General features: G+C 50.9%; 1 protein-coding gene across 13 annotated transcripts in view; it reads left to right on the forward strand.

The window, feature by feature from the left end:
- SIPA1L3 (signal induced proliferation associated 1 like 3) overlaps positions 1-13,494 on the forward strand; it is a 238,906-nt gene that overhangs the window by 164,292 nt on the left and 61,120 nt on the right. For all 13 annotated transcript variants that reach the window (XM_081217052.1, XM_081217046.1, XM_081217051.1 and 10 more), the window contains exons 9-10: positions 2,761-3,337; positions 9,713-9,987. In XM_081217052.1, the coding sequence (XP_081073178.1) occupies positions 2,761-3,337; positions 9,713-9,987 (852 nt within the window). The remainder of the gene's footprint in view (positions 1-2,760; positions 3,338-9,712; positions 9,988-13,494) is intronic.

Here is a 13,494-nt window from a genome sequence, read left to right on the forward strand (position 1 = left end):
TGTGCTGGCTCTGGGGCGTCAGCTGAGCCCAGGTGGGTGGCACCTGCCCACACGCATTCCCGGGATGTAGAGAAGGTTTCACTGGCCAGTGAACCGTGGAGATGGAGAGCAAGGGGTCTGGCCTGACCCACCTGGGTCTGCAGTAGCTCCCTCCATGGTCTCCTGCACATTCTCTGGTCCCGTCCATCCCTTTCTTCATGGGGCAGCCACGGTGATCCTTACAGATTGTCAGCCTGGCACCTGCATTCATCAGGGACCCGCCAGAAGCAGGTGCCCCCCACTCTGGGTTTTAACTGAGGGATTAATGAACAGACTAATAGGTGTGGGTATGTTAAGGGAACCAGTACAGGAAAATGAGACATCCAGGGACCAGCAACAGCAGGGAACCATTACCCCACCCCCAGGGATGAGGTCAGAAGGGGATGGGAGAAGTTTCTGGAAACTGGGGAGAACTATGGCTTTGGGAGAGGGGCTGCGCAGCAGAAGCTGTGGCTGTTGAGTAAAGGGCCCAGGACTACAGCCACTGCCACCATCCGAGCCCAGCAGGGAGGCAGTGAAGAGAAATAAATACTCCACCCTCTCTCCTCTCCCCTTCCCATAGCCTGGCCAGGGGAACCCAGTGAAGGTCGCACAGCCTGTAGAAACCCACCTTCCAGGGCAGAAAATGGTAGAGACTGCGTCTGGGGGCACAGGCGGTGAATAGCCAGCCCAGATGGTAAAATGGTTGCTTGCTTCGGGATGAAAAGCGCTAACTCACCGTCGAGGCCCTGCCTGGCCTGGTCCCTGGTGACCTCATCCGCCTTCCCCCCTTCACTGCCTGGGCTCTGGGCACCCCGGCCTCACCTCGCCCTGCGCGTGCTCTTTCCTGTCGGGCCTTGTTCCTCCCGTGGCCACTGCCTGCACCGCCCTCCCCTCAGCTCTTCCACTGTCTCCTACTCAGCTGCAGATCCCATCGTAATTTCTCTTCCTCACAGCAGCCTTCCCAGAACACTAAATCCCCAGGGCCCAAGAGGGGGTGCGTCCCAGAAGCGCCGGTCAAACAAATGCATGCATGTCACCCTGTCCCCTTGTCAAGTTGGGTGGGGGCTTGGGAGTCGAAACCTGAACAAGCCTTTCATTGTGGTTGGGTTTCACAAAACAGGTTTTAATCAAGAATCTCATTATTTTAAAAAGTGTCTTACAGTATGAAATCTCTCCCAACACTGTACTCACAAGCTGACATTTTTATAGAAGGTGAATGCAGTACTCTCTAAGAAAAACCTCGTTTTCAGCACCTCATACTGTTTTTTAATCGTCATTATGTAAACAGCGTAACTCATGGTGTCTCTGGAGCCCCTTTAAATGTCTTTTCCGGGAGAGTTGTCTTCCCCTGCCCCCTGGATGTTCACCCTGGCAGGTGCTATAGCCTTTCTGCCTGATACTAGAAATCATCTAACTTGTAGCCACTGAGTCTGGAATGTCACAAACGAGGTTCATCAAGTCTAAACTTGACTTATCAGCAAATCTCCTGCCTGCCAGCTCAGGATTGCCTCTGCCTGGGAACCTCGGTGGATGGGGAGCCTGCTTCCCTGTCCTCTGTTTCTCCGCCTTGCACTTCCCCTCCCCCAGGCGTGCTCACTGCCAGTTTCTGACCTGTCCACGGTTGGAGCACAAGGAGAAAACGGGAGACAGGGAAGTGTCACTGGGACTCTGGTCACAGCTGGCTGCGTGCTCTCTGGGCTCTGCGGGGGCTCCCTGCCCACCTTCTAGATCTCCCAGGCAGGAGCAGACCCAAGTCTCCTCCCAAATATAAGGGTCACCTAGGGACGGCCCCTAGTCATGGGGCCACTTTCTCCAAAGATGTTCCTCCCAATGAGATCCTCCATCTCTAGTTTGCATAGTGGGTGAGAAGGTTATTTGGGGGAACAGGTTTTAGATCATTTCCTTTTTACTTTCTCACTCAGTTGCTATCTGATTTCTATCATAATAGCATCTCAGTCAAAACTGAAGTAGGAAGAGCCCCACCCTAACTTCCCCATACAATGAATTTTCAGAACAACCTTTGTAGAGATGATTTACAAAGTGTGTTAGTCTTACACAGTGTCTGAAAGAAGTAAATCACAGAACGTTCCATATCAGTCAGGTGTTCCTACAATAATGCTGCTTAACAAACCACCCCGAAGCTCAGTGGCTCACAAACATTATCATTTCTTCTTGGCTCACACATCTGCAGGTCAGCTGAGGTCTGGCTGGCCCTGGCTGCAGGTCTGCTCCAGGTGTCCTCATCCTCCTGGACCAGTAGGCCCCGGGGCATGTTCACCTCATGGCGAGGGCAGGTGCATAGGAGGCAGGCCTGGCCCGCACACACATTTGTGCCTTTGCTCGAAAGCCAAATCAAGTCACATGACCAGGCTCAGGCTCAATGGGGTGGGGATGTACCTGCCCACAAAGGTAGAGAGGAAGGGATGAATTTTTGCCAAACTATAATTTATTGCAAGCCTGTATGTATGTAAAACAAGATTAACTGAAGTTGAACAATGCTAGGAAAATTATCCTTTGAATATCAGTGGATGTTCTAACATCAGTTGTATAGGAAGTAAAAATGCATGCATGTGCCCTAATACTTTCTCCAGTTTCCAGTCTAGTCGGCTGGCAACTTACTAGTTAGACGTAGACTTCGTTCTTAGAAAGGAAACTCCTCCTTCTGGTCATGTATTGTCTTTCTAAAGGAACTCTCAAGTGCCTATCTTTCTACCATCTAAATAATTTCTCCCTCCTCAGTATGGCTGTGACCCGATCCAAAGACGCTCCTCCTTTTGGACCCCCCATCCCCAGTGGAACCACATTCCGCAAATCTGATGTCTTCAGAGACTTCTTGCTGGCCAAGGTGATTAATGCTGAGAATGCTGCGCACAAGTCTGACAAGTTCCACACCATGGCCACCAGGACCCGCCAGGAGTACCTCAAGGACCTGGCTGAAAACTGTGTCTCCAACACACCCATTGACTCCACCGGCAAGTTCAACCTCATCTCCCTGACCTCCAAGAAGAAGGAGAAGACAAAAGCCCGGGCAGGTGCTGAGCAACACAGCGCCGGGGCCATTGCCTGGAGGGTGGCGGCTGAGGACTTCGCCCAGGGGGTAGAAATCGACTGCATTTTGGGAATTTCCAATGAGTTTGTGGTGCTCCTGGATCTACGCACCAAGGAGGTGGTGTTCAACTGCTACTGCGGGGATGTCATCGGCTGGACCCCAGACTCCTCGACGCTCAAAATCTTCTACGGGCGAGGGGACCACATCTTCCTAAAGGCCTCTGAGGGTTCTGTGGAGGACATAAGGGAAATTGTCCAGAGGCTGAAGGTAAGGGAGAGAGCTTCTCAAGGGTGCTGCAGTTCTGTGGTCTGACAGAGGCCTTAGGAACCACTAAAATGCCTCCCTGAGCCCAGTCAGTTAGGCCAGGACACTCATTGGCCCCAAGAGAATCAGAATTGTCACTTGCACACCAGGGGTCTAGTGGGTCCCACAGCCTGGGTTCTTTCTGGGGAAGGTGTCCGAGGCTCTCCGTGCCATCACCTTGGGAGGACAAAAGGCATATTTACTCACTCAAGATGTTGATAGGAAAGATAAGTTTAAACTCATGTTAAAAATGTAAGGATACTTTCCAGAAGAATTAAAACAGAATGAAAGGTTTCCAGACCATTAAAATATAGGACAGAAACAGGATGTTGTGGTGGGGCGTATACAAAAGCATAATAAAAGAAACAAAACAAACAGAAAATTATATGGCAGGAATAATTCCACGTCAGTAATCACAGTAAACGTGAGTGGTTTAACATCTCCTGTTAAAAAACAAAGACTCACAGTCTGGATAAAAATCTTAACCCTAAGCTCTTGGCAGCTCAGGCTCGGACTGATGCCAAACCAAGGGTAGCAGATTGGTTTCAAGTCAGATGACAACTTAGTTGGTAATGGCTGTTTGAAGCATTGGGCTAAGAAGTACTAAGGCCACATCTGAGTCCCGTGTGAAGGAATGCTGTGGTCGGTGATTGGCTCTCAGTGGGTTTAGCAGAATGGCATGTCATGCGTGGAATAGAGAAGGCAGTGTATCACGGGAGTTAACACAGGTTCTTGAATCGGAAGGCCTGGCTTCAACTCCCGGCACTGCCACTTACCAGCTGTGTAACCTCACCCTGTTACTTAACCGCTGGGTGACTCAGTTTCCCCATCTGAAAAATGGGAACAGTAATCATCCTACATCATGTAAAAGTTTTAAGGATTGAATGAGTTATGTGGCCCAGGCAAGCTGCCCTGACTTGGGAGGCCGTGACCTCCAGAGACCACTATGACAGCTGGCTGTCCTCCCCCTTCTAGGCCTTTGCACTTGCTCTTTGAGTTCAGTTGGATTGGTAAAGCCCTGCTCTCAGCTTCCCTGACTCCAAAATTCATGCCCCGCCTTAGACTACCACAGTAGCTTGTGTGTAGATTTCCCATTAGGATGTGAGGTCTGTGAACCAGGGCCTCTGACTGTTTTGCTCACTTGCTTATCTCATATGCACAGATCAGAGCTGACACATGGTAGGTGGTCCGTAAATGCTGATTAGTTGGTTAGTTGAATGAGATGACTGAACCCTGACTCTGTGCTAATGAACCATTTACGTGCATGACCTCACAGTTCTTCACCCCCCCTGTGGAATGTAGGCACTGTTTTTATCCCCACTTGACAGATGAGAAATGCAAGGTTCAGAGAGGTATAGATACTCACAGAAGGTCATACAGTAGGTGGCAGACTGGGATCTGAATCCAGGTTTTTCTGACTCCAAAACCTGTTTGTGCCCAGACTTGAGGCTGATAACTAACTGCTTGCCTGGCATCTCCACTCGACCTTGAAACTTAACATGTCTAAGAGCAAGCTCCTAGTTTCCTTCCCCATGCCTCCCAGGGTTCTCCTGTCTCAGCAGAGGACAAGCCCATGCCTCATTTGTGGGATCAGAGGCCTCGGCATCAGCCTCACTCCCCTTTCTCTCACACCCACATCCAGTCTGTCAGCTCCGTCTCCAGCAGACAGGCTACACTACTTCTCCCCCTTCCACAGCCCCTCCTGGCCTATCCAGTAGCCTCCTCGCTGGTCTCCTTTGCATCAACACTTGCTTCCCTGTGGTCTCTTCTCAGTAAGGTCGTCAGAGGGATCCGATCATGTCACTGCTCTGCTCAAACCCCTCAGCTCACTCTGGGTAAAAGTCCAATTCCTTACGGTGGCCCATGAGGCCCTGCATGGCCTCTCTGTCAGCCTCTCTGATCTTGTCTCCCCTTGCTCTCTCTGCTCCAGGCACACAGACCTCTGCTGTTTCCAGAGTGTGTTCATCAGGCATCCAGCCTCAGGGCCTTTGCACTGACTGTGCCCTCTTGCTGGAACACTTTCCCTCATCCGCACATGGCTCCCTCCCCTTCTATATGCCTTTAGTCAGATGTCACCTGTCAGTGAGGCCTCATTATCCAAAATTGCAAACTCCCCTCCCCAACTTGGCCCTGAGCTTATTCCACCCACTTTCCCTGCTTTAACTTTCTCGATAGCACCTACCACCATCTGACGTGTATTTTTACCTATTTGTTGTTTGCCGCTGTGTCCTCAGCACCTAGGCCAGCATCTGGTGTGCAGTAGGCACTCAGTGACTGTGGACTGAATGCTCGCATGCGTGCTACCTTGTAGTAATAGCAAAAGTGGCCATTCATGGGGGGCTGACTGTCTGACTGCTTGCAGCCTTGCACAACCTTACATTTCTTCTTCCCAAAAGCCCACTGAGGGAGATACTGTTATCACCCCCAATTCACAGATGAGGAAGCTGAGGCCCAGAGAGGTAAAGGGACTTGCCCAGGGCCCAGAGTGAGTTAAGGGCCTGGGTTCTTAAACATGAGAGGTCTTCCTCCCAAAATCCTGACAGCAGCTTGCATTTCTTGAGCAGTGACCGTGCCAGGCACTGTGCCAGGCTACATGGTTTACCCACATCCTCTCTGTCCCACGCGCACCCCCGTGCCTGTTGGCTCAGTGCTTTTAGAGCACGTTTCCACAGCCCCCCTCACAATCTCAATGCCCCAAAGCCCGCTGAGAAACCGGGCAGCCAGGAAGTGATGACATAAGCCGTCTTCTGTGAAGGGACGGACCCATCTTAAATGGCTCACAAGGTGAGTCTTTCTTTGTGAAGTCCTCCAGGGTGAGGGTTCCACACCCTCCCCCGGCACAGCTGGGATTCAGACATCCTTTGTTTGTTAAGTCGACAGGTTTTATTATGTGCCGGGCCCTGGGCCGGGCAGTGCTGGGACTCAGCAGTGACCATGGTGGGCCCAGGCTCCCATCCGAGGCGGACACTGAACAGGAATCACAAGTGCCAAGAGGCTAAAAGGCAGAGTGTTGAGGATGCCAGGGGAACCTATCATGGTGGGCGGTCTCAAACCCACAGATGGGATGCAGCCCCCAGACGTATTTAATTAGTTACCAGTGCTAACATTCCGAGGATTTCGTATGAACCTAGCTTTCTGGCTTCTCTTGAAAAACTGGAGGATCTGGCTATCCAGGGCCTATGTTTATACTGGTCAGGGGTCAGCTGAAGCAGGGTGTTGGGTGCCCCCTTTACTCAGGGTGTGAGTGCACCATTTGACCATGGTTCTCACCAGCCTGCATCTCCCATTACCCACCAAGCACCCCAACTTGTGAGCCTTGGCCCAGGGTAGAGCGCGGCTTCCCTGAGGAAATGACTTAAACTGAAACTAGAGCAGTAAGTAGGAATCATCCTGGTGAAGAATGAGAGGGAAAATAAATAAAAGAGAAAAAAAAAAAAAAAAAGCCAGGGGAAGCAGCATAGCAGCAGGGAAAACAGCACAGGGGCTAAAAGATAGAGTTAAGGAGTCAGATCTGCTTTATGACCTTGGGCAACTGACATGCCTCAGATTCCCCAGCTGTAAAACAAGCAAATTATTGTATGTACGTCATAAGTGAGATATTAGAGAAATTGGGCATTGAAAGGACTTAACCAATGCCTGGCACATGAAGATCGGTCCCCAAGAAAATTAGCTTTAAAGGGGGCAGGGTGGCTGCGTGACACAGCAGAGGTTCCTCTGAACTCACTGTGTGTTTGGTCTCAAAAGGTGTTCCGTGTTCCAGGGAGCCTTTCTGGAAGCTTGTGAACATCGGGAATGGTGTTCTTCTTTGGGTGGGGCTGCCTTCGGATTGTTAACAAAAGCAAATGGCATAGTAGTTGCAGGACACTAAGCCAGAGCAGCCCGAGTTCCCCTACTGGCTCTCTCCCCCATCCAAAATGACCCAAAGCAGCCATACTGGGTAGTTACAGGCTGAGCTGCTAAAAGAAAGAGAGAGAGAGAGACTGAGAAATCCAGTGGCTGAAATAAGATGGGCGTTTATTTTTTTTGTAGTTAGCACTCAGGCTGCTCAAAGCTGGCAGAGACAGCTCAGGGACTCACGTCCCTTCCTCCTGTGGCTCCTCCTTTCCCTTCGATGTTGTACTTTTCAGCATGGTCAACGTGGAGTCACTCCATATCCATGTTCCTGTGTGCAGGAAGGGAGAAAGCGTGAGCGTGGAGGACAAGCAATTTTATTTTTAAAAACACTGTTCCATCACTGCCCCAAACCAAGTCATGTCCACACCCAGCTGCAGGGGAAGCTGAGAAATGTGGTCCCTAACCAGGTGGCCATGCACCCATCAAAACTCTTGATTTGCGGTGGGCAGGGGAGTCTCATTCCTCAAAGGAAGAAGGGAAGGATGGAGAGTGGAAGGCACTGAGCTGTCCTGCACAGCAGTGCCTGAGCCGTCGGGGCCTCTGCAGGGGGCTGGCTCTCGGAACAGCCCGGGACTCCCAGGGCTGGTGCTGCCTAATCGGGCACAGGCACGGACGCACAGGACTCTCCTGTGAATCACCCACAGCCAAATTCTTCGGACACAAGGGTGATGGCTTCAAAGGGCAGAAGAATTTTGACTCCCAAAGCAGAAGCAGTGGTCTAGGATGGAGCCACCCACAACTTTCTCTTTTGAGGCACTGAACAGTAGACTTTCCTTTCCAACCAACTTTTTAAAACTTATTAATCGTGGAAATTTTCAAACATACAGAAAAGTAAAGAGACTCACATAGTGAACTTGTAGCCCCATCACCAGTTTCCATAGTTATCAGCCCGTGGCCCGTCTTGTTTTTCCCTTCCCTCCCTTCTCTTCCCCTGATTATTTTGAAACAAATCCTAGACATCCTATCATTTCATTGGTAAACATCTCAGTATTTATCTCTAAAACATATGGACTCTGTAAAAATAACTATTTTGTCATTATCGTACAAAAAATTAACAGTAACTCCTTATTGTCATGTGAACAAGTTGGGTTATGAAATCAATTACTGGGTCTCAATCAAAAATCCTCAAAGATAGCGTAGAAAAGATTGAAACGCATCCAAGAGGATCCCAGTGGGGAAGGACTTGGTTTCGTGGAGCTTTGTTCCAGTGTTACATGTTTCCTCACTTCCCAAATTCTCACTGTCCAGACCAGGAACAAATGTGTTTACATTTTCAGGTAAGTCTTTTGCCATCCAAACTCATTTCTCACTACCCACACTCGGTAATGTCAGTGTGGATTGCAAGGAATGTTTTTGTGTATGTGGATACGCGTGTAAATGTGTGAATGCATAGCGTGGCTTGTGACATAAAATTCTTTCTTACGGTGCTGCTCTAACAGGTACATCAGGTAGCCTTCTAGCCAGGGAATGACTTCTCACAGGAAATGTGAACCATTACACGAACTCTTTCCTTAATGCAGTTTTAGGATAGGGCAGACAAATCTTGATGTAACTTGTTTAACAGCTACGGCTTGTTAAGTTAATCTTTTTGTCCCAGGAAGAGGGAATCCCTAAGGACATGCTGAAGAACCAGGGGTTCTGTTCAGTGGCTTCTCATATCTATGGTAATCATGACGAAAGTCTCATACATATGAAGCAGGGAGTAAATTGGAGGCAAGGCCCTGTGTGGTCTGGTCGGCTCCAGGATGGGGGACGGTCTGGGAAGGAGATTGGGAAGGGGTTTGTACCTCTAAGAATGATGTCATGAAGTAAAAAATATGGCCCAAGCCCCCAACCTAGAAAAGGTCGCAGGATCTGTGGTCTGTTGCCTCTCTGGCTTTTACTCTGGTCACAGCCACCGTATCGGTCAGGATGCATTATTAGTGGCTTCAGATGACAAAGGTTTATGTCACTCCCACCACGTATCCATCTTAGGTTCAGCTCGTGCCTGTGCTCCACATTATTCTAACCTCGGGACCCTAGCTAACCAAACAGCCACTCTCTGGAATAATCCTAGAGGCTGTGGCTGAGGGGAAAGGCCTGCAAAGGGTCTTGAATTGGCAGTGAAATGCCCCAGCCCAGACCGTATGCCAGTTCCATTAACACTTCATTGGCCAGAACAAGTCCCAGAGACCACCAGCAGCGGGGCGGGGGGTGGGGGGGTGCATTTGGAGATCACAGCTCATGACCGCCACCTCTGTGTGAGGTATCCACATTTCTCCAGAAGTCAGGAACCCTGGGCTGGGACTAGGTGGGTGTCTGCACTCCCGTACCCTGACATCACCTGGGAGGGTAGACGGGGGTCAGCAGGGTCTTTGGCCTCAAAGGGCAGAGTCTGACCAGGAATCTCCCACAAGAGCTGACCCCGAGCAGCTTGTGAGGCTAGACCCCACGTGTTGCCTGCAGGTGATGACCAATGGCTGGGAGACGGTGGACATGACCCTGCGGCGGAACGGGCTTGGGCAGCTGGGCTTCCACGTGAAGTACGACGGGACCGTGGCCGAGGTGGAGGACTACGGGTTTGCCTGGCAGGCCGGGCTCCGGCAGGGCAGCCGCCTGGTGGAGATCTGCAAGGTGGCCGTGGTCACACTGACCCACGACCAGATGATCGACCTGCTGCGCACCTCCGTCACCGTCAAGGTGGTCATCATCCCGCCTTTCGACGACGGCACGCCCCGGAGGTAAGTCTGTCCACCCTGAAAGGTCGGCAGCTCCCCAGGTGCTGGCACTTGAAGCCCTCCCTCGGCAGGAAGAGTGATAGTGGTGACGGGGTCAGAGTTAATATCTGTGGAACCCCTCCTGCAGGCCAGTCGCAGTCTAAGCTCTCCACGTGCGTGCTGTCCCGTCCAGCCTCCACAACAGCCCTGTGAGGCAGGCGACCTCCTTATTCGCACACAGCGTTAAAAGTCCTTGCCTGAGGGCACATGGCACTTCACTCACGTGTTCAGCCCATATGTATTGAGCCCCTACTGTGTGCACGCTCCATTTGAAGTGCTCAGGATACAGCGATGAACAAAATAAAGCGCCTGTTCCCTTGGAGTTTGTGTCCTGAGCGAAGGACAGGCAATCGTCAAATAGCTGTATAATACAGGACCTGGCAGTGATGCGGTCTGAGAAGAGAAAGTGGGGTCGTTGAAGGGTTTGCAGCGTGGTGGGAGAGTGGCTTACAGGGTGGTCAGGGAAGGCTCCCAGGTGGAGGCCACCATGTAGTTTTCCAGGCTAGCGGGTCCGAGACAGGAACGAGCCAGGACAGGGTCTCCAAAGTGTCAGTGTGTGTGGTGCATTCCTGCAGCACAGGGAGGCCGGTGTGGCTGGAGCACAGAGAGCAAGGCTGCGAGATGGGAGAGTCGGACAGACTGGGGGGCCTTTCTGGACATGGTGATGAGCTTGGGTTTTGTTCACTAGGAAGCCAGTGCAGTGTTTGTTTCTTTTCATTTTCTTTTGTTTTGTTTTAATGGAACATTTCAAACATATGAAAAGTATGCTGAGCCCCTTGTTTCAACATTTATCAACATGTGGCCAGTTCTTGTTTTGGTTTTTGTTTGTTTTTTAAATATTTATTTATTTGGTTGCGCTGGGTGTTAGTTGCAGCAGGCGGGCTCCTTAGTTGCAGCTCATCGGCTCCTTAGTTGCAGCATGCGGGCTCTTTAGTTGTGGTTTGCCGGCTCCTCAGTTGTGGCATGCAAACTCTTAGTTACAGCATGCATGTGGGATCTAGTTCCCTGACCAGGGATCGAACCTGGGCCCCCTGCATTGGGAGCATGGAGTCATATCCACTGTGCCACCAGGGAAGTCCCAGTTTTTCTTTTTGTTTTCAATTCCATACCTCCCCACCTTGGATTATTTGAAGCAATCCCAACTCCTTGGAATGTATCTCTACCCAGTCAGGACCTTTAAAAAATTATTATTACACTTAAAAAATTTAGCAGAAAGTCAGCATCAACTGCCCAGTCTATCTTTAACTTCTTTTGTATCAGAGAGATATTTTTTTAAAACAGTTGTTTTGTTAATCAGGCTCCTCCTGTGGCATTTGGTTGATGTGCCTCTTCGGGCCCTTCTAATCTGTAAGTTTCCTCTCCCTCTTATTTTCTTCTTACAGCATACTTTGGGAGGAAACCAGGTCACTTGTCCTTTAGAGTTTCCCACGTCCTGGATTTAGCTGCTTGGACACCACCCCTCTGGTGTCCTTTAACCTGTTTTTCTAACATGTGTATTTCCTGTAAACTGAAGTTCAGCATAGAAGCTTGATCAGATTATGGTTGAATTTCTTTTGGTAACGGCACTTCCCAGGTGTGCATCCATTAGGAGGCATCAAATGTCCGGTTGTCCCTGTGTGAGTGATACTAAGGGCGCTCAGAGGGTTCAGATGGTGGCAACCTGACCTGTGACCATACGTTTCCCTTCAGCTCTCAGCAGCCATTCGTGATCATTGCCTGGATCCCCTATGTCATTACAGGTCACATTGAAGTGATGTCCTCATTTCTGTCATTCCTGTGTTATTTACTGGCTGGAATTCTTCCCTTTTTTTTTTAAATTTTTATTTTATTTTTTGGCCGTCCCGCGATATGCGGGATCTTAGTTCCCTGACCAGGGGTCGAACCTGTGCCCCCTGCGTTGGAAGCCCAGAGTCTTAACCACTGGACTGCCAGGGACGTCCCTGGAATTCTTCTAAAAAGAACTATCCTTGGGCTTCCCTGGTGATGCAGTGGTTGAGAGTCCGCCTGCCGATGCAGAGGACACAGGTTCGTGCCCCGGTCTGGGAAGATCCCACACGCTGCAGAGCGGCTGGGCCCATGAGCCATGGCTGCTGAACCTGCACGTCCGGAGCCTGTGCTCCACAACGGGAGAGGCCACAACAGTGAGAGGCCCGCGTACCGCCAAAAAAAAAAAAAAAAAAAAAAAAAAAGAACTGCCCTTCAGCAACTATATGATTCTTCTGAGGTATAATTTGTACAGGGAAGGCAGGATAGATGCAGTTCTTAGAATAATGAGTTGGTACCCTCGCAAGCTCCAGAGGGGTCTGGAGACAGTGATTCTCTCTAGAATCACTACATTCCAAGTGTCGGAAACACAGCTGCACAGAGGACAGTCAAGGCCTGGGCCCTCACAGCCCTGCTGAATGGATCGGGGGGAGACAAACAGTAAACAAGTAAGCAAGTGAGATGGTTCATATAGCCAAAGGGGGAGGCAGCTGAGCATAGTGGGAAGGCAGGCTCTGCAGGGAGCTTGCCTACATTTGAATCCAAGCTCCTCCTCTTATTAACTGTGACCCTGGGCAAGTGGCCTCACCACTCTCTGCCTGTTTCCTCATTTGTAAAATAGGGACAAGAATAGATCTTTCCCTAGAGGTGGTTGTGAGGTGGGGGAGGTAAGGCCTGTAGAGCACACGGAACAGGACTTGGCCTGTAGGAGGCACTCTGAACACACCAGCTGTGAGATCCTGGGTGTGAGGAGCTTAAAGGGCGTGACCGACATTGGATGAGGGCTCAGGGAAGGCCTGGAGACGAGAAGGAGCCAGGGGAGGGGCCTTGCGGGCAGGGAGTAGCCATCACAAAGGTGAGGACAGAGGCCCTTGGCTTGTTGATGGACCAGAAAGAGGGTCATGTGGCTGGAGCTGAGTGAGCCACGAGAAAGACACGAGATGAGGTGACACTGAGTGCTTATACACATGACCTCGCAGGTCTGGTGTGATCCCCGCTTTACCAGTGAGAAGACTGACGCCCAGAGTGGCCCAGTGTCTTGTGCAGAGTTGCACGGCTACTGAGTGGTGAGCAAAACTCAGTCCAGCTTCCGTGTCCAGATCCTCAGCTGCCTCTGAAAGCGATTGCGAGCTGTGGGCGTGTGCGTTCTGGCTGCAACAGCCCCATCTTCTTGAGTCTTTTTGCTCTGACCTTGGTGGGGGCTGGTTCTGGGCAGGCTTAAACCCTGCTGCAACCAAGGGCTTAGCCACCCACACCCCAGCCCCCCAGCCTTGGCACTCCGGTCAGGCCCCAGGCGTCCCCTCTTCCCAGCCCTCTTCCGGGGCCTCCTCCACCCCTGCACAGAGCCGAGGCCTGGCCACACCTGCTCCGAGCTCTGCAGGGACAAGTCAAGCTGAGGTAACCCCACAGGTGAGCACACACACACACACACGCACCACACACACACACATGCACGCACACACGCACGAAATACCCTACCTTCAAAAC

Source organism: Mesoplodon bidens (assembly GCF_964165515.1).
Source record: "Mesoplodon bidens genome assembly, chromosome: 18".
Classification (NCBI taxonomy): domain Eukaryota; kingdom Metazoa; phylum Chordata; class Mammalia; order Artiodactyla; family Ziphiidae; genus Mesoplodon; species Mesoplodon bidens.